At 42.8% G+C, this 26,773-nt stretch overlaps 1 protein-coding gene across 6 annotated transcripts in view; it reads right to left on the bottom strand.

Moving 5' to 3' along the window:
- Nucleotides 1-206: 206 nt before the first annotated feature.
- ddr1 (discoidin domain receptor tyrosine kinase 1) overlaps nt 207-26,773 on the bottom strand; it is a 40,595-nt gene continuing 14,028 nt past the window's right edge. For 4 of the 6 annotated variants that reach the window (XM_046846815.1, XM_046846818.1, XM_046846813.1 and 1 more), the window contains exons 2-18: nt 21,058-21,209; nt 18,007-18,109; nt 16,151-16,379; nt 15,928-16,075; nt 13,428-13,530; nt 12,672-12,858; nt 10,798-11,047; nt 10,378-10,518; nt 8,834-9,009; nt 8,500-8,701; nt 6,602-6,715; nt 5,822-6,114; nt 4,856-4,983; nt 4,579-4,776; nt 4,189-4,453; nt 3,934-4,083; nt 207-3,285 (exon numbers count right to left, since the gene is read on the bottom strand). In XM_046846815.1, the coding sequence (XP_046702771.1) occupies nt 3,145-3,285; nt 3,934-4,083; nt 4,189-4,453; nt 4,579-4,776; nt 4,856-4,983; nt 5,822-6,114; nt 6,602-6,715; nt 8,500-8,701; nt 8,834-9,009; nt 10,378-10,518; nt 10,798-11,047; nt 12,672-12,858; nt 13,428-13,530; nt 15,928-16,075; nt 16,151-16,379; nt 18,007-18,109; nt 21,058-21,157 (2,928 nt within the window). In that variant the 5' untranslated portion in view covers nt 21,158-21,209 and the 3' untranslated portion in view covers nt 207-3,144. Of the gene's footprint in view, nt 3,286-3,933; nt 4,084-4,188; nt 4,454-4,578; nt 4,777-4,855; nt 4,984-5,821; nt 6,115-6,601; nt 6,716-8,499; nt 8,702-8,833; nt 9,010-10,377; nt 10,519-10,797; nt 11,048-12,671; nt 12,859-13,427; nt 13,531-15,927; nt 16,076-16,150; nt 16,380-18,006; nt 18,110-21,057; nt 21,210-23,159; nt 23,212-26,773 lie in introns of those variants that run through there. The other 2 variants (XM_046846817.1, XM_046846814.1) reach the window with 2 other exon arrangements.

Here is a 26,773-nt window from a genome sequence, read left to right as displayed (position 1 = left end):
AGTCAGCGAAGCTCAGAGAGAGACAGACCCATTCAGAACCATTCACAACAACCATACCGAATATCAGTGAAGAACATTATGTCCCATTGACTATTTACATAATCCTCATATCCCTTTACATTACAGAAACAGGAGCACAAGGCATAGCTGGGAAAAAAAAAAAAAAACAGGAAAATAATAAACAAAAACAAACGCCGTCTGAAATCTTGAGTTAGAAAAAAAGTTTTAGTTCAGTGTATCAAAAAGGTGGAAGAACATTCAACATGGCAACATAACCGTTTGTGGATCACATTCGTTCTTTGTGAATGGTGCAGTGTGTGGGGTTAAGCATCATGGTGGCTTTATCATCCCCGAACACCACCGCTCTCTCACACACACACACACACACACACACACACACACACACGCACATCTATAAGGTTCACAAGCGACAATTCTGATACAAAATTCACTTAACGTTCACCAGAGAAGTTTCTGATCGACTTTTTTTTGTACTCGTTCACACTTAGGAAAATAACGACTCTGCTGTCACGGATCATAACAGTTGACATCACAGTTGACAATAAAGTGCAAATAAAGCCGGATAACAGTCCAAAATCTTTCGCTGATGCTTCAATCTTCTAAAACTCGAATGACATTTTTTTATTGGAGTTCCAGAGCGATTCAGATGAAGTGATTTCATGCGGATTTCACATCGTTCCCGTTTTTACAGTAGAGCAGGTGGAGTCAGTGACTGTATATAAGACAAGAAGCCTGAATCTCCCATTGTTCATGTTCGTGCAGCACGATATCCAAACCTAATGAATCACTTTTTACAGGATGTTATGTATATTTGATTCAATGCTACACTTCTAATACTTAAAAAGGTCTTGAAGATCAATAATAACAGGAAGCGGACGAGACTTGAGTGTATCCGTAATGCTCCGTCACTTCGAGCATGTCAGCAAAGATATTTGGACACCTGATTTTCCAGCTATATGTGTTCCATACTCTTATACTTTTCCAAATTGACAATGGCCCTGTGTCAGCTCCGTGCACATACGGTTTACTCAGGTTGGAATGGAAGATCTTGAGTGGCCTGCTGTAGAGTTGAACCCTATTTAACAGGTTTGGGGTAAATGTGAACGCTGAGTGCACCCCAGTCCTCCTCACCTCACCTACATCAGACTTTACTAACACCATTATGGCTGAATGAGCAGAAATCTCCACAAACACACTCCAAAATCCAGCATCTTCCCAGAAGAGTGGAGGTGATTAGAACAGTAAATGGAGACTAAATGTGGAATGGAGTGTTAAAAAAAAGCACACAGGAAACATTTTTTCAGATTTTCACACACTCCTGTTTAAAACACAAATGAAATCTCAGATCTGCATCAACACCCTGTGCTTTTAATTCGTGTAGTCATGGGCAATGCTGTCTCGAGTGCCCCCTAGTGGTCAGGAAGCGCACATTATTACGGCACAGACTTGGATACAGCACTGCCTGGGCCAAATAGGAGATTCCTGAAAGTCTATTTCATCATAGCCTATACATTTAGTACTAGTTTTAAACACATTATATTAAACCTGCAGGCCACTTTTTTAGGAACACCTGGACCATCATGTAATTATTCAATCAGCTGATCGTGTAGCAGCAGCCCAGGTCATAAAAGTTTCTGTGTGTGCACTCCGCTGTAGCCCGAGACTGCTGGGTGCATCCACCTCAAGTTTGAATGTGTTCGGAAATGCTGTTCTGCTCACCCCGGCTGTAAAGAGTGCTTATTTGAGTTACAGTAGTTTTCCTGCCAGCTCGAATCCCCCCTGACTCCCATCAGCAAGCCATTTCCATCCATTCCCTTTGATAGCTCAGCAGTTTCTCCTTACATCATCATTACATTCACAGATATTACATTTCCCTACTTTCTGATTTTTGATTTAAACATAGACTGAAGCTTGTTGCCTGCATCTGCATGATTGTATGCTCTGTGTGGGGGGGGATTTTAATAGTGATATACTTTTGTAAAGACCAGTTCGCTTGGTGACAGGGTTTCTGTGTACAGAAAACCGCCCAAATGAACTCTTCCCAGACTGACACGGCGCTTGATCTTGACTTTGCCTCGACCTCTCTGGCTCATGCTACGAATGTACCGGACAGGGCAACCCTCACAACTCGAAAATCACAGCCAGCTCCATGAAAAGGCGTCGGAAATCGTTTGTCGTATATACAGTCACTGGGAGAATTCACATATACACGAACGTATTCTATCAGGTTACGGCGCTTCGAATTATGAACGTCGAATCTGGAATTGACTCGCGACTCATTTTGTTCTGTTCGTTCCTCGAGTCTATTAACTGTTGAGCAGACGGTGTGACCTGGTAGGGAGGGATCCTGCGACGTTTGGAGAACGTGTCCAAATGGTTAGAGGGCACCATGTCTGATTTCACGATGGAAAAAAAAAAGTACACCTCCAAAATTAAGCATGTAATTGCACAAAAAAAAAACAACAACAGAAAACCCCTCAACCAGTCTTAAGAATGTACACTGCTTGCTGAGCGATTCAGAGAGAAGTGCTCGAGCCTTGTGTTTAAGAGATTTACACACCAATGAACCCAAAAATAACAACAAAAAAAAGGCTCACGATTGGAATGAAGACCCCTCATACCCAGCATGAAGACTGAGATTAGACAGAATTCACTCCTAACCTACTTCTGAAATAAATGCTTGTATGTGTATGTTTCTTTGTAAGTACATGTTAATTGCTGGGATAATCACATCAACTATTTCATTCACAGTCTATATAGTTTTTTTTCTCAGCGATAGAAAAGCCCTCCACCTTTTTTTTTGTGTAAGAAAAAACTAAAATGGTTCTCGTTTTTCAAAAGATTAAAGATGAACTGCATATTCGGGAGGTTAGTTCAGGACTACGGGTTAACCCGACCTAGCGTTAAGGGTGTAGGGATTAGGGTTCTAGATCTGAAGCAGGTCAAGCACGAGAACCGAACCAGCAGCGTCTCCGAGGCCGGACCTGTCGAAGGTAAAATTGCGCAAAATGTACATAAGAGTGCTTAGCTCAGCCTACTTCTACACCGAGTATCACCTCCAGCAGCTAGTGCAGGCTACACCTCTGTTTTACGTGAGAAGAGAGATCCGCTTGTCTCATCTCGTTACACCATGTTCATGGCGTCCTCGGTGAGGAAAGAGTGAATCTGGGTGAAAGAGGGCCGGAGTTTACAGTCTCTGTTCCAGCAGCTCAGCATTAACTCGTACAGGCCCTGGGGACACACTGCCGGCCGAGTCAGATATACCTGATACAGAGAAAGACACAGAGAAAGAGAAAGATTTATGAGGGTTTGAATAAAGGCTTAATTAGCTGATGTTGACAGGGTTCCTACACCTTTTTCATTTTTAAATACTTCCCTCAGACTCAAATATGCAGATTTTAGGAGCACATTTAACATCCGTAATAACGTTACAATCTCTGGTGTATGTCAGAGTCAGAAGTCCTCTCATGTTTTTAGATCAGATCAGATTCCTCTGATGGTTTCAATGAGCTTAGTCGCAAGGTAGGGGGCGCTGTACAGTTACGGCGACTGCTGCCTCAGGATGTAACAACCAATCACAGCTGTGCGGATCCAGTCTTTCGATAGTCTGCTCTTAACTTCGCTTGAAACCACATCATTTTCTCTCCGTATTTTACCGAGACGAATTTGAGAAAATGCTCTCCAGGATAAATGTGCAGTGCAGTTGCAGTGTGTGAAAACGGTGCGTTTTTCGCTCCGAAATGAATTTTGTTGTTGTTGTTGTTGTTGACAAAAACATGCTGTTGTCATATAGAATCGGTTTATATACAAAAACAATATTTGTACTACAAATTCTTAATTATATTCTTAATAAAATAAAAGTTATTTAAATTATCTGTGTGTGTGTGTGTGTGTGTGTGTGTGCACGCATACCTGTCTTCCTTGGTCTCTAAAGAACTCCCCTGCATTGTCGATGACCTGCTCATCAGTCATGTGGCCATACGGTTGCTCCTGACACACACTCAGCATCTCCCACAGTGTCACTCCGAACGCCCACACGTCACTGGCTGTAGTGAACTTGCCCTAAGAAGAAGAAGAAGAATCGCGTTTTGACAAACAAATAGCAAATACAATTTCCTGAACTAAACTGCTAACGGTTTATAACACACACCAAAACAAAACCCTCACCATAAGAATACACTCCCAGGCCATCCATCGGATAGGAAGCACAGCTCTCCCCTGGATCCTGTAGTAATCCCCGGCGTACAGGTTTCGGCTCATGCCGAAGTCAGCGATCTTAATGTGCCTCTCTCCTGTTCTGTCGTCTCCTTCTCCCAGCTCGCCTCCGACTAGGCAGTTACGTGTAGCCAAGTCTCGATGGACAAAGTTAAGCGACGCCAGGAACTTCATCCCGGATGAGATCTGACTCGCCATGGAGATTAGAGCGGGGTAGCTGAAAGCACCAAACATATGAAGTGGCTTGCTTATATCTTTTCTGGTAACTTACTCAAAATAAATGCTTTATTATATATATATATATAAAAAATACACAGATCATGAGGTCATCCTTGATTGTACCTGATGGTTGGCATGTTGTGAAGCGGTCCACTCTTATCCAGTAACACCCGTTGGGAGAGATACTGGTTAAGGTCGCCACTCTCCATGTATTCAGTGACCATGCACAGGGGGTCACTGCTCACACACACCCCCAGCAACTGGATTATGTTAGGATCTTTCAGACGAGACAAGATCTTCACCTCTTTCAGGAAGTCGTTTCTGCAGAATGGTAGAACATGCAGCGTGGTTACGAGTCATTTCTTTAAGGTAAGATGATGGGGAAAAAAAAGGGACGGACCTGGCGTTTTTCGAGGCGTCAGGCCGAAGAATCTTCACAGCCACCAACAGAGGGCGACCTTTCCTCACGTTAAAAGGGAACTCGAGATTTGGGAGGTCTTGAGGGTTTTCAATTTCACACAAATGAACCTGAGAGGAGGTATGTTGAGAGATGTCACGCTGCTGAGAGGCACTTCAGAATAAATGAAGAAGATTGACAATATAAATCTTTACTGACTCACAATACATACGAGGCAGTATGGAAGTTTCGAGACTAATGGTGCTATTCTAAACACGTGCGTTACCGCGTCTGCGATTTCCTCATGCACAGTAAGTTAGAAGAAAGAGCGAACGTGAAATTCCGTGTAAAACTGGACAAATCTGTCACAGAGACGTGATTCTGTAAAGTTTATAGCGATGATGCAGTGAGTCGTTCGAGGCGTTTTGAGCAGCACGTGCGTTTCAAGAGCGGAAGAACCTCACCGGAAACCATTCAGCAAATTGTGCATGATGATCGTCGGAGCACAATTCACACGATCTCACTTCTGCACACGCCCTACGCACCAGATTTGGCTCCCGTGGACTTCTCCCTCTTCCCGAAGATGAAGATGACGGCTCGAAGGTCGTCGATTTGACACTGGGAACACTGGGAGCACTGTATTGCTATGCAAGGGGACTATTTTGAAGGTGGCCGTGTGTAAAGAAGATAAACAAAGTCTCGAAACTTTTTGATACCACCTCGTATCCTGACTGAATTACAGTTACTCAACCGAGCAGTTGAAGGTTTTAGCCTTGCTCAAGGACCCAGCAGTGGCAACGTGGTGGTGCTGGGATTTAAATTCGTGACCCTCTGATCCAGAGTCCAATGTCTTACCCACTGAGTTTCCACCTCCCTCCAAGTAGCTCATTCATCATGCAATATCAACCATGTAAAATGTTTCAGAAGCGCACTATTAGCTTTTTGATGACCGTATTTTAAGCACACTACCTCTCCAAACTGGCCCTCTCCAAGCTTCTCTTTGAAGAGGAGTCGTTCCCGCTGCAGCTCAGGAAGGGGCGGACACTCCATGGGTGTGGCCGAGAGGGCGGGAACCGCGTACGTGTTGTTCCCGCTTACACCCTGCAGGCTGATGATGTCTGCTTCGGCATAATGAGGCACACTGGGGCCGCCCCCGGTGGCTTCGGCATAATGAGCTCCCAGGAGTGGAGGCGGGGCTCCAGGGTATGGGGGCGGTCCTTCCTGAACAGGTAGTGCTTTATCGTCGATATCTAAGCTGCATGCTGTGAAGGTGATAATCAGACAGGCAGGACGATGGGAGAGAAGAAAAAATAAATGACATTCGGTGTGAATGAAAGTCGATTGAAGTAGTGCTAGAAATAGAATGAATTAAACCGACAGTAGGTTAATATCTGATCAAATACGTGAACGACGCTCATGAATATTCATATTCTCACAATGCATTGCACGCCCATGCTGGGGGAGGTTACGGGTGTTTATGCGATTAGGGGATGAGAATGCGGTGTGGTGTGTAACCCTGAATACACCGAAATATAAGGCTTTTACAGACACACCTGGGATCTTCATATTCTCCCATTCACAATGAACATCACTGTGAAACGTTTCGCTCAATCCCTTCCTGTTCACGTGAACCCTTAACTATATCCTATATCAAACAGATACTCTTTTTCTCTCTCTTTTTCTTCGTAGCACTGTCTGTTACTCTATTTATCCGTTACTCTGTGAGGCAGGGACATGCCTCGCTCTTACCCTGGGGCAGGTTTTGGGGTTTAACAGAGTCTCTGGAGCACTTTGGCAGCCTGTTGGGGTTGTATCTCAGGTCAGACAGGAGAAGGTGATAGGCTGGGTTGTTTAACAGCAAGGCTGGTCAGACACACACACAAACACATTCACAGCACGAGAGCACAATGCACGACACACAAAATACAATGCGACACAAAAACAAAGCGACAGACACGATTTAGCACAAGCCACAACACACACACACACACACACACAAAATAACACAAATAAGGTGATGGTTAGGGGAGATGGGAGGCAGAGGAGGACATAACTGTCACAAATCAGATGCAGGAGCAAGGCAACAAAGCAAGCAGGGTTACTGTTATTCATACTGCAGGCAGTTAATCGACATTTCAACACATATACCGTATATATATACACAATAATTCTGATACACTCAACCGCCAACATATCAGTAATTCTAACAGCAGGTCATTTGGTGTGTGGGTGTGGATCCTTTAATCCCTCCTTTAATCCATCTTTTCCAGCAAAGACACTGAGTGTTTGGTTAGTGAAGTGTCTCAAGTATTTCTTCATTTTATGTTGCTTGGGAAACGTCCATTAGTTCCTTCGTCTCTCTCTTTCTCTCTGTCTTTCTTTCACCCTCCCATATGAATCTAGGCTACGAGTTGTTGATTATGTGTAGTAATGGACCCACAAAGTTCTGCTGTTTTATATACAGCGCCTTGGACATTGAACAATACTTGGATTTCTCCTAAACTCTGTTCCAACTAAAAGTCCTGATGTTGGGTTTCTGCCCGCTATAAGACTCGATCTCATCTGCTATCCTGTAACTCCATGTAACTATATGACTGCAAGGTTCCTATGTGCTTTTTGAACATCCCATTCCACAATTAGTCCCCATTTGCTGTTTTAAAATCCTCCACTCTTCTGGGAAGATGTCCAAGTTAGTTTCTATAGCGCTTTTAAAATAAACTGAGGAAAAACTCCCTCAGATGTTACCCTAAAAGAGGAACCAGACTCAAAAAAAATAGCTGAGCAACTCATAAAATAGCTCAATATTTGAGATCATCATAGATCCAACACCAGCTTCACCAGAGCCTTTAAACGTTCGAAGAAGTCCAAACTTTACATGAAGCGCAATCTAAATAGTGCTGGTAAATCTACGGATGGTTCAGGATGTTTTGAGGAATTTAAGGTCTATAATCTTAATGAGGTGGGACACACCAATGTTCTGAAATGTTCCACTAGATTTTAGAGTGTGGAGGTTTGTGTTCATTCAGACACAATGGTGTTAGTAAAGTCAGGTACTGATGTAGGTGAGGTGAAGAAACCTGGGGTGCAGTCAGCATTTCAAACTATACCAAAGGTGTCCAATAGGGTTGAGAGCAGTGCTCCATAACAGGCCACTGTTATGGAGCACTCCAACCCATGCAGACCATACAGCTGGCTTTGTGCACAAGGGGGCATTTCCATGCTGTAACTAATTTTGGGTCTTCGAGTTCAAGTGAGGAGAAAACATAATGCTACCTAATTCAAAGACAAACTATACAATTGGTTAGAAGTTTGGGGGAGAACCACATATAGGCGGAAAAGTCTGGTGTCGCAATTTTCTTTGTCCATGGATGGCTGAATGAGCACAAATCTCCACAAGCACGCTCCAAAATCGAGTGGAACATCTTCCCAGAAGAGCGGAGGTTTTTATTATAACAGCCAAAGAGGACTAACGTGGAACGGGATGTTCAGAAAGCACGTACGAATCTTATGGTCGGGTGTCTACAAACTTTTTTCCATATAGTGTATGTGAAAAGTCTTTGCATTTTATTGAACGGTTTGGATTTGAAAAACTAGAATTGATTTATATTTCTCATATTACGGTGTGGTTTGTAGTTGCGGAGCCTCACCTGTGCTGTCACGCTGCTCCCGAGGGCGTACCACAGTGCTGGGCTCCTGATACTCCCCGTCTCTATCTGGGTCATCAGGGAAAGTGTGTATTCGCTGGTAACGGCTGGAGTACGTGTGTGTGTTTGTGTTATTGATCACTACGTTTTCTGAGGGAACTGAGAGATGAACTCGCAGCTCGTCGCTCGACAGGCTACCCTGGGCCTGGACAAACACACACACACACACACACACACACACACACACACACACACACACACACGGACAACACGTTTAAACCGTTTTCGAACAACAGTTGGAATAGCACCTGTATCAAGCAGGTGTCGAGCGCTTCACCTTGCCAAGCAGCTTCTTCCAGTACTGCCTCCAGAGAATACCAACTATGACAGCCAACAGCAGCAGAATTATGCCCACTAGGCAGCCGATCAGGATAGCAGTGTTGCTGCTGTCATCCTTAGCAACAGGAAGCCCTGCCCTTGGGGTAACAGCAGCAAAATCATCACCAGCAGCACCTTAAAAAACAAACAAACATAAATTATAAGTGCCTGCATTTGTCTGTGTACGCTACTTCATCCCAAAAGGGATTATAAATGAACTCGAAGGTATTTGCACAATCAAAGCGTTTCCCCTGTATGCTGCTTCAAATGGTCAGCGCCTCAGGATGACCACGAGTCATTTAGAGGTCAATTGAAGATGTCCACACGTGTTTTTGTGAGGAAGATTTGACTGAAATCCAATGCAAAGACAGTATCAGTAATGTAACACTTCCCGGTTGTATGTAGGGTTTCAAAATTCCGGGAATTTTAAAGACTGGAAACATTCCATGGGAATTAATTGGGAATAAACTGGAAATTTACAAAATTTGCATTGGAACTTTTTTGGACAATTTTGCTTAAAACAACCAGATTTAATGAAATTTTTGTTCAATTTCAACTCTGCAAATTCATCAATCGCATGCACGCGGCACTCTTACTGCGGCGCCACCGAGGCCATAAAAGATGTCCGTCTTGGCGCATATTCATGTGACTTATATAAATATTACATACGTTTATGTTTAAAACTTGTGTAAACAAAATTATACTAAGTCGAAAATGTTTTTAAATCTGTATTAGTTCGAATTCATGTCAACTTATGACCAAACAAAAATGTTTATATTTAAGTTTGTATATGATGCATTTATATACATTTCCCCCATTTAATTTAAATTAAATTCCTGGTACGTTTCCGGAAATTTCCTTCGCGACCCTAGTTGTATGACACTGGTTGTACAGACACATTAAAAGAAGAAAACAGCTGACACTCAGAATTGCTTCTGCAGTGCTTTGCAGCTCCACCACTAGAGAATAGTAGATTCCAAAAGTCCCTAACAAACCACAGCTATGTACACAGACTTCTCAACACGCAGCTTATCTCTCCTCCTGTTTTTGCCTCCCTCTCTCGTTCAACAATAGACTCCTTGTCTTTAGCAATGTGGAGAAAAAACCAACAGGGAAAGAAGATATAAGAGAGTGCAAGACACGGGGCGATGAAGAAAAAGGCTGGGCATTCATCCACCTAGAGGACACTTGCAATCTGTCAGCTCAAACAGCTCTCTGAACCTCAGCTAATGTTTTGGTGTATAGTGCTGAGATCAGCTCAAGAGTCTCATTCAAACCCTTTCCTAATGTGTATGTATGACCATAAGATTACTATATGATTTTATATATTCACTGCTGAGCGAATCAATTAAATGAACAAAACTATATGTTAGGAATCTCGTACTGATTTAGCCTTTAAATCTTTCGCATTAAAGGTGTGTGTAAGGATTCATTAATCTGTCTACCTCTATCTCTGACAGACACACACGGTATTAAAACTCGAGCGTTACAGCCCTGACTCACCTGTTCGGCGCCTGCTGGAGTTGGTAGTGCTGGCAAAGGTGGTGGAGGTCAAAGAGGGCGAGGTGAGGAGAGGAGAGCGAGGAGTGGGGGAGGGACGAGGAAAAGCTATTGAGGGAAACGGTGAGCTGCTGTTGAACGGCTCTGAGAGAAAAAGAGGGAGAGAGAAAGAGTCATTACTATGAACCGATCGTTTCAAAATGTACAGTATCATGTGTATAAATAGGTTTTTACTTGTATACAAGTATGTAAAAAATTGTGTGTGTTATGTTGTACTGTGGCGTGTATGTGGCGAGTGACAGTTTGGCCGTATGGTGTATGTGTGTGTGTGTGTGATTGGTATGTACTGTATGAGAGCTGGTGTGTAAACTATGCGAGAGAGCATTATGGTGTGTGTGTGTGTGTGTGTGTGTGTGTGTGTACCAGAGTAAAAGCTGATCTCACTGATCAACAGCCAGCTGTCAGAGAAGGTGAAGTGGCAACGAAGGATGTGTGCAGGCTGGCCACCGAGCGGCAGCGTGACTGTGCGTGACGAGGGGTCTCGCAGGTCGCTCAGGGGCACGTGCACGCTCAGAGCTGGCTCGCTCCACGGGCTCAGCAAGCTCGCCTTGAACTCGCACAGTACCTCAGAGAACACGCGCACGCCCTGCGTGTGCCAGTTATTGGTGTGCACCTGCCGAAAACATGCCGAAACGTGAGCTAATTTTCGATGACCTCAGAGACAACGCATAAGGAATTCCAGGAATTTTCTAAACTGAAAACCTTCCAATTAATGGGAATTAATGGAAATGAATTTTGTAGGTCAAACAACCAGATTTAATACAATTTCAGTTGAATTTCTACCCTGCGCATTCATCATTCACATGCACATGGCCACGCCCCCTACATGCACTTTGTGTTTATCCATAACATAACACACATCATTTCATAAATCCTGCACACCAATTAATGTTTAAAAAAAAAAAATGTCCATCTTGGTGATCATGTTTGTATACGATAGATATATTTCCTCAAATTTCTAATGAATTACCATAAATTCTTGTAAATTCACAGAAATTCCTGGTACGTTTCCAACTCTGAATATTTTCAAAATTCCCACGGAATTTTGCCACCCTTTAGAGAGAGAGCAGATGAGATGATGAGAGCAGAGGAAAATGGAAAGCAGATGTACTCGCAAATAAGGGTGGAAAGTAAGTAAGCGTACAACTGGTTAGTTCTTAACCCTACGTGTGTGAGGTCAAACGGGTTCGTTAGAAAACAAACCGATGAAATAAATGTGTGGGGGGGTTTAAATTGTAATAGGTTTTCTTCAGGAGGTCTGGAAGTCACCGTGCACTTCCCCTAAACCCTGCAGAAAGCATTTACCCTGCAGATAAAGTGAAATACGAATTCCTAGGGCTAAAGTCAGGAATCTGCCAAGAAGGAGCTATAAATCTCCAGAGAAAAAAAACCCCTAGACAACCCCTTTTTTGTCAGGCTTTTAAGCAATATCCTGAGTTCAAATGAAATAATCCTAGAAGCGGCAAGAAATGTGATTGCACAGTTCACGAGAAAATCGCACAAAAGCAAAGCGCAGCTGACAGCTATGGTGGAAAGATAAAATAGTATGATGAGAATCGTGTGAATGAAATACTTGCTGCCCAGAGAAGGAAAAAAAGTCTAGTCTTGGTGAGCGTGTGCACACCGTAACCTCAGATTGCTCCATGGGAGTGGAACCTGATATGGCTTTTTGATGTTGCAGCCTGAAGTTTCAGCAGGTTGCGCATTCTTAGACGCTTTTCTACTCGCCGTGATTACAAAGAGTGCTTACTTGAGTTACCTTAGACTTTCTGTTCGACTTAAACCAGTCTACCCAGCCTCCGCTGAAGACTTAAAAGTTATTTTGTAGGTGAAAATCCACACAAATTCCCAGTTTCTGCCATGTAGCAAAACCTCCACTCTTCTGGGAAGATGTTCCACTAGATTTTTGCTCTTTTACCTACAATGGTGTCAGGTACTAATGTAGGATGAGGACACCTGGGTTGAGGTCAGAGCTCTATAGCAGGCCACTCAAGATCTTCCACTCCAACCTGTGTCAACCATATGTTCGTGAAGTCGGCTTTGAGTCTCCTAGCTCCAGCAAATCAAAAGATCTCGAGGTCCTATACTATTGTGTGCTTCCAACTTTGGGCCAACACTTAATATGGAGTAAAAACGCGTGGTTTGAAAGAGTGTGTGTCCCAATACTTTTGACCCTGCCGTCCGGGAGAACAATTCCAGCCATGAACTCTGACCCTCACACACACCCACATGCTCACCTGCATGGTTTGAATGAGGCGTGGCTTCTCAAAGTGGAACTCGATGTCCACAGTGGGTTTGCCCAGGACTTCCCGGCTCCAGCCGACGTAGTCGTAACCTGGCCACACCCGTAGTTCCTTACTTTCCACAAAATCATCCCCTCCCAATACCCCATCACATAGCTGACCCAGACCTCCAAACAACATCCTGCAGAGTGAGAGAGAGAGAGAGAGAGAGAGAGAGAACGAGGCAGAATGTTTGATTCCCAAAACATACGCAACTGAGAATACACAGTCTTGACACAAAACACGTGCAATTCCCATGGACACATCATCCAGCGAGTTGCACACATACAGTACACACATACAGCTGCAGCATGCACATCTGGTCGGGGTAAAAAAAAAAAAAAAAAAAAAAGACCTTAGCTCAGCTAATGCAAACATCTCAAGCCTATTAAAAACACATCTGGGAGTGCTTACACCCCCATGAGTACCGGCTCTGACACACACAGACCCTGACGGTCGGTGATGACAGTGGGTGAGGAAGCTGTATTTAAAGAGGCTCACATTTATCACGAGGTATGAAACCACACAGGACGAGGGCAGAAGGAAAGCAAAATAATATGGTCAAATTGTAACAGAAAGAATTGCAGGCACCATTGCAAAATTATCCAGCTGCTGTGTGATGTCACCTCATCCAACACTACCTCATTTGTGTGTGCATGTGTGTGTGTGTGTGTGTGTGTGTGTGTGTGTGTGTGTGTGAGTTAGTGTTACCCTGCTTCCATACTGCCGTCATAGATGGAGTCATTGAGATATACAGGAGAGCCAGACATGTTCATAATGTGGCCCATTGGTGCAGTGTAGGCCTTTAGTCCATCTAACCAAGAGAGCACAACACACACACAAACACACACAGAGAGAGACACAAGTTTACACCATACAAGTTTAACATCTGGATATCTGAGTTATTAAACAAATACAGAGTTCCTATAAAAAGTTGGTCTTGTATGGTTCTTGAGAGACATGTGGTTTCTTTCTGACCTTGCAATCAAGTTAATCGCAGAGCAGTTCAATAGGATTTAGGTGCGGTTACTGGGCAGGTGGTTCACACTCAAACCGACTGTTTGTTCTCTAAATAACATTTACAGATCTTGGACATCCGCTTCAGGTCATTGTCTTGTTGTATGGTGCCGTTGTTTGCAATAAGCCGCAGTCCAGAATGAAATTGGATGGTGATGAATGAAAGTATGGAATGAAAGCCAAGTTGGTTTAGTATTGGCAATTAGTCTCCAACCTTCCCTGCTCCACAACAACCCCAAACCATTAAAGCTTCCACCTCCAAGTCTGACTGTGTGTGAGTCCGCTAACATCATCTCTCCTGTTCTACGTCTTATATAAGTTCTTATGCCGGAACCACAAATGTCAAAGTTGGCCTGTCCACAGAACTTTCTTCCAGTCATTCGCTGTCCAGTTCTTGTCCAATACTCTTTGACCTAGTTTGTTGTATAAAAAGATCGGTGCTTCAGCCTGTATTGAATGTGCTGCGGCTGCCACCACTAAGAAACGGGTTACAATTCATATTCAAAGCGAAAGTCCTATCTTTGGAATGCTCACGTTGGCAATGCGTGTCTTGCCCGTGAACTTGCCGACCCGCGCTCGTTCTCTTGAGAGTAAAACCCGACATATTCCGAGACCTTTTTCAGTCCTGATGCGCATGTAGATCGTACACCGGAACGGTGCTGCACTCTCGGCATCGCAATACTGCCAGATGTGCCTTTCCTTTCCAGTTACTTCACCCTGCGTTAATGTGGACAACGCATACCTGAATGCTGATGTCAGTATTAGAATTCTGACTGCTGAAACCGTTGAGCCGACCCTAGTGCCCGTTCTGAATGTGTTACTCCTGTTGCTCCCTTCTTTTCTTTCCCATTTCCCTTTTGAGCTTGTTTAAAGATATTCTAATATGATTCTAAAACAAATGCAAATAGGTCCATGCTAATTTATTAACATATTTCAGCTTTTTTTTTTTCAACTCCCATCTGCCAGCCAACTTCCACCTGGAGAGGGTGAAGACCTTCAAGTAAAGCCAGCCAATGTCATCTCCTTGAAATACTGTTTATGCTTCCGTAGAGCTAATAAAGCATGCCATCCACCCATCCTCCCAGTAACAGGGCTGTGGCATCGCTGGGATCTGAACTCACAATCTAACAATTCCATATATTCTTCTATTCATATATAAGCCGCACCCACTGAATTTTACAAATATTTTTATTTTGAACATAAATAAGCCTATAAGCCGCAGGTGTCTACACTAATGTACTTAACACAGGCTTTAACGAAAGACACATTACACACGGTGTAACGGGCGATATATGTTGCGCTTCCTTTAGGAGCATAGCGGTATTTTGGGAAAAGCCTGGCACTGCATTCTTCCGGTATACTGCGTGTGTGCAAGACTGAGGAATATGTCCTTATTATTTTCTGATGCTCATTTCTACGTTTCTTTAAATAACCCGTAACGCTGTTGCCAAGAAAAATAAAAAAGCACGAGTTTTGGAAACCTGTCTCTGCTTATATGATTTCTGTTGCAACTGGAGTTAGTGAGCTCTCCCTTCACCCAGACTCAACGCGTTACAAAGGCTTGTATCTAAACAGTAGCCTACCAAGTAAGTCATTGTTCACTGTCTTCCTTCTTCCTTTCACAACTATTTCTCTTGGGAGTTTATCTTTTGGCAGCGTCGTGCGTTTAAAAATCACCCAATGGAAGTTTTTTCTCCCGATGCTGTGCAGCTCAGAACACAGGTGAAGTGCGTTTTTTCGTTTCCGTTCGAACATTTCATGGGTCTAATGTTATGTCGCTCAGTTTTTGGCTTGAAGTTTGTGAAACCGGGAAAAACCCAGGAAAAATTCATAAATAAACCGCTTTGTTGTTTAAGCCGCTTTCAATACGTGGGAAAAACGTAGCGGCTTATAGTCCAAAAAATACGGTAGATATTCTTCTACAGCTGGTATATCTACCTGACTTTACTAACATCCGTGTAGCTGAATGATCACAAATCAAAAGCACATATGAATCATATGGTCACGTGTGCACATACTTGTGTCCATATAGTGTATATTACATCATGGTGTTATTCGATATTCTTTAAAAACAGTAAAAAAACTAGTACAGAAAAAGAAAAGGTTTGTCCCAATATTTGCCAGGTTATGTAGGGTAGAATTTCTTGTGCAATGCAATGATCTAGTTCCCATTACAAATGTTTACAAAGTTTACCACTCCACAAGCAGCCGTAGAGCTCCACTCTCATACACACGCTCATCATGCGGTCAGCCAGAGGGTAGAACCGGACCATTCGCGCTATGATCGGAGGGCCCAGGTCCTTCAGAACCACATCGTGCGTGTTCTCGTTGCCTGAAATCACCTGTATACGAGATGAGTAAAACTCAATATATATCAGGAGATGAAAAAAAATGGAATAGAGAAAAAAAATACTGACCTCCTGGCCCCAGCGGTCTTTCCAGGTGATCCATTGGCGACCGTCCCGAGAGTACCGGAGCCGGTAGCTGCGCGCAAACTCCCGCCCGTGCCCATCGGCATGACGACCCTGCGTGCCCACCAGGGACAGGAAGTGCAGTTTGTGCAGGTCCACCTGCAGATACTCTGAAGGATGGGGGAAGACTGAACCTAATGGACACCATGCACCATCCCCTTCTCCTGTACTCAGCCTGAGGAACACACAGGGTTTTACTAGAACATCATTACATAATGATAGCTGACAATCTCAAAGAATGCAGATCATCTCCAGAAAACCTTCTAGCGTGTAGGTGGATTTTAGTGGTGGGGTGTTGGAAACTGACTCTGCAGCTAGTCTGTGGAAGTCTTTAGGAATCAGGTTGGTCTAACTTCCAGACCCAGCTCACATATAATATACTGTAACTGTTCACAAATCTCAGGATCTTGCAAGTGATGCCATGCAATGCCAGTCAAATGACTTTACTGGCATAAGGAGGTGATATTTTTGGCCAAGTTTAGCGTCTGGCTTGTGAGATCTGACTTATGCTCATATGTCAATAAAATGAGCGCCAAAGATGTATCTCAGAAAAAAAAACGGTGAAAGCTGCCAGTTCTATTCCCCTCGTATTTCCAAAGATGAGGAGTTGAGGGCTTTAATACAGATGACATGCTTCTAATCTGGTTTGGTTCTAATGAAATGAAAGAAAGGAAATAGACAAACTTAGTATTAGGTATTAGTATAAGGAACTGAATGAATTGAAAATGGCTTTTAAAATGAATTGAATTGAGAGAATCTCTCCCATAGAGATAAGGGCCATATTTGCTCTCCCAGATGCCCAGTTGCGTATTGGGCGCCGCTAATTTCCTGGTCAAATCAACCTTTCGCCGTGCGCTCATTGCCCCATCAAGCACAGAATAAGGTCGAAAATGCACAGCTTGGTGCATGAGGTTCTGAAAGTATATAAGGTTCTAATGAGGCATGACTGCTCCGAGTGCAGATGATCTGAGGCTCAACTGCAATAACAACCCAGCTACACTTCAGTTACCCAGTGCCCCAATCGTACAGATGATGGATCCTCTACATGCTGCCAAGACCTCACACTCACATAGCATATGTACACACCTGGTGTGAGAGACTGGCGAGGATTAAACCGCACTAGAAATGGCAGGAGAAAAAAAAAGAAGAAAAAACATTAAAGGGGCCATGGCGAATGTATCGGCGTAGCGGTAATTCATTAAAAATCTGCTGAGACTCAAATGATACCTAACTGAGACTTTAAAAACCTGTTCCTTCTTCCTCGCCTTCGCACGTCCGCGTGCGTCTGCTCCACTTTAAATATAAGTGAAAGTTTCGCACTGTTCTGTTAATACGCTACCTCACTGGTGGAGACCCTGAGAATGTTCCAACAACCACATGATCCCCGTAAAGGCTTGTCCGCCCCATGTAAATACCCCTGGCTGTCTTACACTCAATATGAGCTTAATCACAAACACATGACTAGCATGCTGGCCAAGGACACACACACACACACACACACACACACACACACACACACACACTCGTACTCGCACGACCGCCACCTCTTTCGCACCCACAAACCCACCCATAGACCAGACTAAAAGATCTCTCTTAAAATAATAAAAGAGTGCGTGTGTGTTTTTTGGCTTGTGCTCTCCATCAAGTAAGTCTACCCTAGACAGTCAGTGCAGTAATGCCATTACCTAATGTCCTATATCAGGATACAGCTCATTACTAACCTCTCGCGTAATGCGCTGGTGTCGCTTTGAGTGATTTATAGAAAGAACAACACCCACACACCCAAACAAACACACGTTTACCTGCCATGTTTGGCCTCGGTTGAGTCAGACCAGGCACTGGATGCTGAGATATCGGAATCCGGGATCGTTCCGTCCTCCATCCCCAGTGCGTAACGACATATCGCTGTGTGTGGGAGAGAGAAAGAAAAAAAAGGATGAATTTGGTGTGCCTACATTAGATCAGACTGATATTACTGATTCTTCTGGTCCTCAACAGCATACCCTCTGGAGTGGACTGCTGATTTCATAGTCAACAGTTACACAAGAAGAGCAGGCTTCGAGTCAAGATAAAAGTTTGTGCGTTAGATTCATATGTGCTCTTTCGTTTGCTGTTATAGGAACGTCCGCTCTTTTGGGAAGATGTTCCACTCAATTTTAGATACACAGCCAGGGGGCAATGCAGATTCATTATTAGCATATTAATTCAAATTCAACAGCAGCATCCAATCATCATTAATGATGAATCACTAATAGATTTGAATCATTCAATATCCAATATTCAATTCAATTTCCTTTCGTGTTTCTAAATAAAACAAATATTAGCATTGGACAGACAGACAGACAGACAGACAGACAGACAGACAGACAGACAGACAGACAGACAGATAGATAGATAGATAGATAGATAGATAGATAGATAGATAGATAGATAGATAGATAGATAGATAGATAGATAGACACTATATGAACAGAAGTTTGTGGACACCAGACTCTCAGATTTGTATGTGCTTTTTGAGCATCTCATTCCACATTCTGTCTTCTTTGGCTGGTAGAATAACCTCCACCCTTCTAGGAAGATGCTCTACATTTCGCTTGTGGACATTTGTGTTCATTCAGCAACTTGGATGTTGGTTAAGTCAGGTACTGATTTAGGGTGAGGATGGGTGCAGTCTATGTTCCAGTTCATCCCAAAGGTGTTCAGTAGGATTGAGATCAGTTCTCTATAGCAGTTCACTGAAGATCTTCCATGCCAACTCATGAAACTGTATGTTCATGGAGCTGGCTTTGTGCACAGGGGCATCGTCATGGTGGAACAGGTGTGGGTCTCCTAGTTCAAGTGAAGGATAGATTCATACTACCTCATCTAAAGACAAATTTGTAGTAACAGTTTGGGGAAGAACAACATAAACCTGGAAAAGTCAGCTGTCCCAACACATTTATCCATATAGTGTATTTGAAGTCTCCATGAAAGGCTTTCAAAAGAGAGAGAACTGTCCGATCTTTGTGCCAGTACACTTTCAGTTACATAGAACTATTAGCACAACTATGAGAGTGTGTTTGTTGTACCGAACACCCCCCCCCCCAAAAAAAAAAAAAAAAAAAAAAAAACCATGTCTGGCAACATACAGCATCCATGCATTCTTAAAATATTCACAATGCTATTTAATACAATAAAACCTAGGCAGTTGGAGTGTATGTGTGTATGTGTGTATGTGTGTGTGTGTGTGTGTGTGCATTCACAAAGAGGGAGGGGATTCAGTTGCTCTCCATGAGTCACTGAATAGGAATGTTATAGATGGAAGACAAATTCTGCCCCTGCTGTGATGTGCGTGCGCGCACACACACACACACACACACACACACACACACACGTCGTCTCGATTTCATTACGTCACCAGTCTGTTGCCAATAAAGCTCTCTCTACATGCAAACATGCATACTGCTCCCTCCTCACCCCCACCCTCACAAGCCCCCTCACTTTCTTCACTATTTTCGGGCTGTATCCCAAATCATGCATGAGAAATGGGACCTTATTTCAATTTTTCACAGACACTCGACAAAACGGATCATAGTTTACATAAAACAAGTCGGTATTATATAAACGCTTTCGCTTCCTTCAGCGGCGAACAATCTTGCTTTGAAGACTCTGAAGTCCCTGAGGTCTTCCACCAGGCCCACGCTCTGGACGTCATCAGGGAGCGGATCTACGGAGCGTGACCAAGCGAGGGCGTAAACGCCGGGCATTTGAGACGATCGTTTAGACTCCGTCGCGTTCCCGGATGTCGGCTGATTGATTTCATGACGTTCAGCGGAGAGTTGTAAATTCTGTTATTACTCACTCGAACTGGAGGACGGATTGTTCCTGCGAGCGGGAAATGATGTGGGATCGAAAAACTCCGTGGGTCTTAGATGGAAAACAGTATTTTATGAAAAACTACATTTTCATTACAATTTGAATGTGAAGAAGGAAGAGTATGAAATGGGACATCAGTTGACCCTGCCCCCTAACCTCAACTCAAACTGTGACTCAAATAGACTCAAATCAGATTTTTTATTTAGAGACGAATGAATTTTGAACTTCGTCGAAACAGAAACGACACAATTGGAAATGATGTTTTAATCATACTTAGTTAATGATGGATGAACCCGATATTACAGTTATGGCATTTCCCAGACTTCCCAATTCTCTCATTTATACAGATGAGCATTAGACCTTTCGAAATCCAAAGTCCAATGTCTTAACCTAAGCTACCACTTTTGCACTGGATAGAGCACATAAGTAGAGAATAGGAAGTTGTTTTGCGTTCTGATTGGCTCTTAAAAAGCTCAAACGAAGTGGAAGCGTCTAGACGGCAGCCGTTCGGCTTTCGCAGACATTCCAAGGACGGCTGAAAACCTACCGTTTCCTTCTATACGTCCGCAGGTACAGTCTGGAACACGCGTAATTTTTTTCCCAGCCTTCTCGGAAATCTGTTTCTGCCAGTTTTTCTAACAAAGCTCCTTTAGTACTTTTAGCATGGGACGGGTAGCAGAACTATTTTCTGCTGCATAAAACTTTTATTTGTTCCTTTTCTGCAATATCGATTCTTTCCTTTTAAAATGTCAATATTTCTTAAACACACACACACACACACACACACAGACTTCAAGGCACATAAATCATGCAGGTTTTGAAGTCATCAGTAGTGCTGTAAAAAGTTTACCGGTCACACACACACACACACACACACACACACACACACACACACACACACACACACACACACACACACACACGTAGAGGGGTCTCGCGGCCTCCGTAAATTGATTACGAGCAAGCAAAAGCACCGCACAATGAGCGCCTCTTCTTACTTGAGTCAAAATGCCACTCGTGGTCCTGCGCCGTCGTCGTCGAGCAGAGGAGGAGAGCGCCGAGGACGAGACGCAACATCGGCCTCGGCCGCGTTGCCATGGCAACAGCTACACACCGGGTTACCTGTCCGGAGTGACTGCCCCTGACATTCCTGTGGGAGACAGAAAGAGGAGAAAAATGTTCATTAACACTAGTCCTTCACAATGCAGTTATGAAGCAACCACCTGCACCCTATAGAAGACTTTTCCATCGTCTCTCATGTCCCCCTTTTAGAGGTTTTAAGGTTGAGATGACGGCTAGTTCAATGCTCATAACTTGACCATATCGTGTATTTCCATCCTAATTGCGTCATTCTCTCGGGTTCGAGTGATGGGCAAAAATAGTCCTTTGTGTTTATAATGGGTGTGTCGTGCAAGTGCAAATATTGAATTAAGAAGGCAAACGCAAAAGAGACGAAGTGTGGATATAAGGACTGAGCAACAACGACGGCCACGTGACCATGAGTGCTGTGGAAGGTGAGCCACGAATACAAGTGCGACCTCTTTTTTCGAAAGAGGGGGTCACACGGGTTTGCCGTCGCATCATCCAGGTGGATGCTGCACATTGGTGGTGGTTGAGGAGAATCCCCCCTTTCATATGTAAAGCGCTTTGAATGCTGCAGAAAAGCGCTATATAAGTGTAATGTAATGTAATGTAAGCAGAGAATCAAGTGGGGTGCAGTGGCTGAAGGGAAACATAGTTTGTGTAGGCGATACACCGATAGGTTTTCGATATTATGTAAGGAATGAAAAACACGGTGTTCTGTTACAGGAAAATAATCCACAGTAAGGTATTGTGATGTGCCCTGATCAAAAGCAGTTACCATCTTAAAAAGGAATGTGATGAATGTTTTTTTTTTTTGTATAATCACATGGCTCGGCCAGATGTTCCAACGTGAATAATACACTACATAGACACAGGTATTGGAACACTTTACGTTTCCTGTGGTTCTTCCATGAAGTGATACCACAAAGTCGCACATCTTCAGAGGATGTCTCTTGATGCGGTAGCATCATATTCTCCCTTCATTGAAACCAAGCCAGCTCTATGAACATCTGGTTTACATGGGTTGGAACAACCTGCTGAAAAGCTCTAACCTCAATCCTACTGAACACCTTTGGGATGAATTACTGCACTCCAGGCCTCCTCACCTCACCTACGTCAGAGTTGTGAGATTTGTCGATAAACACACTCCAAGATCTAATGGAACATCATCCCAGAACAGTGGATATTATAACTGCAAATAGGCAATTGATGTGGAATTAGATCAAGTCAAGTCAAGTTTATTTCTATAGCGCTTTTCACAACAGACATTGTCTCAAAGCAGCTTTACAGAAATCAACAGTTAAGGTAAATGGTGTGTATTTATCCCTGATGAGCAGCCATGGCGACTTATTCGTATTTGCTTTTTGGTGCAATATGGCAATTGAATGCATAAAATGGGTTTAGTTTTTACAGATATTCTTGCATAAATTTTCGGTTATAAAAATAAAAAAATTTCTAAAAAGAAAAACGAATAACTTTTTCATTTTAAGAGAACCATCTTATTTTCTCTTGTAAATTTATTTAGCTTTTTAATAAATAAAAGAACTTATCCGATTACCCGATTAATCAATGAAATAATTGGTAGAATACTTGATTACTAAAATAATCGCCCTAGTTACATATATAATATGGCAACAATATTTAACTCTCTCTCTCTCTCTCTCTCTCTCTCTCTCTCTCTCTCTCTCTATCTATATATATATATATATATATATATATATATATATATATATATATATATATATACACACACAGTACAGACCAAAAGTTTGGACACACCTTCTCATTCAAAGAGTTTTCTTTATTTTCATGACTATGAAAATTGTAGATTCACACTGAAGGCATCAAAACTATGAATTAACACATGTGGAATTATATATGGAATTATATACATAACAAAAAGTGTGAAACAACTGAAAATGTCATATTCTAGGTTCTTCAAAGTAGCCACCTTTTGCTTTGATTACTGCTTTGCACACTCTACCTCTTGAAGCTCATCAAGAGAATGCCAAGTCACCTGAAATGGTCTTCCAACAGTCTTGAAGGAGTTCCCCGAGAGATGCTTGGCACTTGTTGGCCCTTTTGCCTTCACTCTGCGGTCCAGCTCACCCCTAAACCATCTCGATTGGGTTCAGGTCCGGTGACTGTGGAGGCCAGGTCATCTGGCGCAGCACCCCATCACTCTCCTTCTTGGTCAAATAGCCCTTGATGCCTTCAGTGTGAATCTACAATTTTCATAGTCATGAAAATAAAGAAAACTCTTTGAATGAGAAGGTGTGTCCAAACTTTTGGTCTGTACTGTATATATATAAAATAAAAAAATGGCGAGGTTTTGACTTTCCCTTTTGATGGTTCCTTTTCAAGGGGAATTGTACAGTAAACTCAACATAAATTGTGAATTACTTGTCATAAATGTTTTATTTACTACTTTAAATAAATAATATGATAATGTACTACGAAATAATTTTTCAAACATTTGTATGCAATTTATTAGTAAAAACTCTATTTTGAAATGTTACTCCGGACTTTCGAGCCACTCGCGGCTTCTATCGGATTTTTCACGAGTTACTTTTAGCTGGCTCCAAATGAAAAGTCGCAAACTATCTGTATACATTTGGGCATATAATGTACTTTTATCATCATGTCATTCAGGGAGTTACATAGGAAGCAATTTACATAACCAGTGAAAATGGATGGAGTCTGGAGTGTCGGCTCTTTGTAACCGAGTAACAAAGGACTTTGTACTCTCCAGTTTCTCTGTAACCTAACAAGCTTTGCTTCTTTGTCTTATTAACTTCAAAAGAGAGAAGGGGAAAAAAAAGTAAAGCGATGAAGGAACAACTGTTGAAGCTGTAATAATAAAAGCGCTAACAGGAACTAACTTGCCCTGCAGACATTCCAGACTATTAAATATCGTTCTGAATATACAGTTTGTGGACATCTGACCATAAGAATGGCTTTTTAAACATCCCAATTCACCTCCCCATTTGCTGTTATAATAGCCTCCACTCTTCTGGGAAGATGTTCCACTCGATTTTGTAGTGTGCATGTTCAGCAGAGTTGAGATCAGAGTTCAACCCATGTAAGCCATATGTTTACAGAGGGCATTGTCATACAGGAACAGGTTTGGGTCTCCTAGTCTAAGCGAAAGGGAAAATTGAATTCTACCACATCTTAAGTCGTAACACAGTTGTGTCACTCACACTTTGTGCTGCCGGTTTAGCGATGGACCACATTTGGGTGGAAAAGTCAGGGGTCCTTTCACATTTGTCCATAAAGCGAATATATGGCTGAATGGTTCAAATATGTTACTGGTTAATCAATGAAAAATAATCACTAGCATTCTCTGAGGAATAATAACAGCATTAATGGGAAAATGATTCCACTTTGCATTGAGGTGTAACATACCATCTTGCTGTGTTTTATTTTCCTCAAACTGGATACCCTGAGTTTTCTTTTTCACATAATGCTCCTGCCTCGTGTATCATGGACAGCAGAGAGAAATGATTAAGGGCATTGTTTCCCGATGAGAGGCTGTTTGAACCATGGGTTTCATGAAACAGGGTATAATACATTATTAAAAGCGTGACCTTGATTTGTTTCCCAAAGCAATTATCCTCAGGATCAGCGCACTGCATGTTTTACGGTACTTGCACATCTATTGCGTATTTCCAAAGATTCCCAATGACTAAACAAACGAGAGCTTAATAAATAAATAAATAGTATTCTGTACAGTCTGGTAGAGCAGGAATGCAATATTCAGTACCATAGAGAATAGCAGTAGTACAGTATTCAGTACTATACAGTACAGCAGGAGTACAGTATTTAGTACAGTACAGCAGCAGTACAGTATTCAATACTATACAGTACAGTACAGCAGGAATACAGATTTCAGTACTGTACATCAGGAATACAATATTCAGTACAGTACAGCAGGAGTAAAGTATTCAATACTATACAGTACAGCAGGAATACAGTAATCAGTACTATAAAGTACAGCAGGAGTACAGTATTCAGTACTATACAGCAAGAGTGTAGTATTTAGTACAGTACAGCAGGGGTACAGTATTCAGTACTATACAGCAAGAGTGTAGTATTTAGTACAGAACAGCAGGAGTACAGTATTCAGTACAGTACAGCAGGGGTACAGTATTCAGTACTATACAGCAGGAGTGTAGTATTTAGTACAGTATAGCAGGAGTACAGTATTCAGTACAGTACAGCAGGGGTACAGTACAGCAGGAGTACAGTATTCTGTACCGTATAGCAGGAGTACAGTATTCAGTACACTACTCTTTCCTGGGAAAAGTAAACCACGAAACAGAAGTTAAAAGGGGTTATGGAAGTGCTCACTGGATAATCAATATTGTAATTAAGCTAGATAATCAGCACTAGCTGTTTACATAGTTTATACATTACATATACTAATGTTTTTTTTAAGTTTCAATGAAAATAAAGACCCTCATTCTGTGTGTGTGTGTGTGTGTGTGTGTGTGTGTGTGTGTGTGTGTGTGTGTGTGTTTGAAGCTGGTTCATTCGAACAGGAGGAACAGGTGATGCTGCCTTGCCACATTCGAACTTACAGCAATTGGGCATTCGTTTAATTCATCTGAGCAGCGCGGTCTGCCTCGCATTAGCACGACCGAGTACGTTCATCCTCCTGCAGCAGAAACACAACTCACGCACACGTTACGCTGTAATTACACCGCATACAATCTGCTCTCCTGTCTCGGTCTGGTGGCATAGACAACAACACAGGTCCCCTCACAGAGGCCGGAGTTCCTTCCCGAAATCAGTCGCAATAAGATAAATAAATGTGGGATGTTTGGGATAAGTGGAGGGACGGAGAGAGAGAAAGAAAGAGAGGGGGATGGGGGAGGTGACAGTTGTCGCTGTGGAGAGTGAAGAGTTTGTTGTGGAGTCTCTGAAGGAGACAGCTGACACACAGCTGTGAGTACACAAGGGCACACGGAGCGAGAGAAAGAAACGGTAGGGAAGTGTGGAATAGAAGCGCTGATCACTGTTATGGGATACACTGAGAAGGAAAGAGTGTATAGATCCCTACTTAATGGACTTTGGGGTGTCTGAGTTTGTGTGCAAGCGTGTGTGTGTGTCTGCTTAAGCAAGTGCAGCTGTCTTTTGCCAGAGACAGGCGGTGGCCAACACACACACACACACACACACACAGGATACAAGTGTCTCCAAAAGCTGGAGAACAGAGAGTGAGAATATGTGGCGAGAGAGCGGGAGCCTCGTGGTTCCGAGCTGAAATGCAAGCTGTGCATTTATTGCCGTTGGCTCTCTGAGTCCTCACACATCCGTTAACAATATGGTCAGCTAGCGAGTAACCCTGGCAACCCATAACCTTTCTCAATGGGCCAAATCACAAAACACACACACGGGTTCAACTCCACAATCCTTCATTAGGTTCTCCTTTTTTCCGTTGCACAATTAAGCGGACAAAAATGCACGAGTGTGAGAGAGAGCAAGTTTCTAGCGTGAAAGAATGAAAACAAAGGAACCTGAAAAGAAACAAAAAAAATATTCGAATCATCAACATTTGAAAGAAACTGCACAAGTCGAAATGGAAACTTCAGCATGACAAAGTTAAGTAAAGCGAGGAGACGATCT

Source organism: Silurus meridionalis, chromosome 4, assembly GCF_014805685.1.
Source record: "Silurus meridionalis isolate SWU-2019-XX chromosome 4, ASM1480568v1, whole genome shotgun sequence".
Taxonomy (NCBI): Eukaryota; Metazoa; Chordata; class Actinopteri; order Siluriformes; family Siluridae; genus Silurus; species Silurus meridionalis.
Note: the sequence above shows the minus strand (reverse complement) of the source record. Positions and strands in the feature narration are given on the sequence as shown.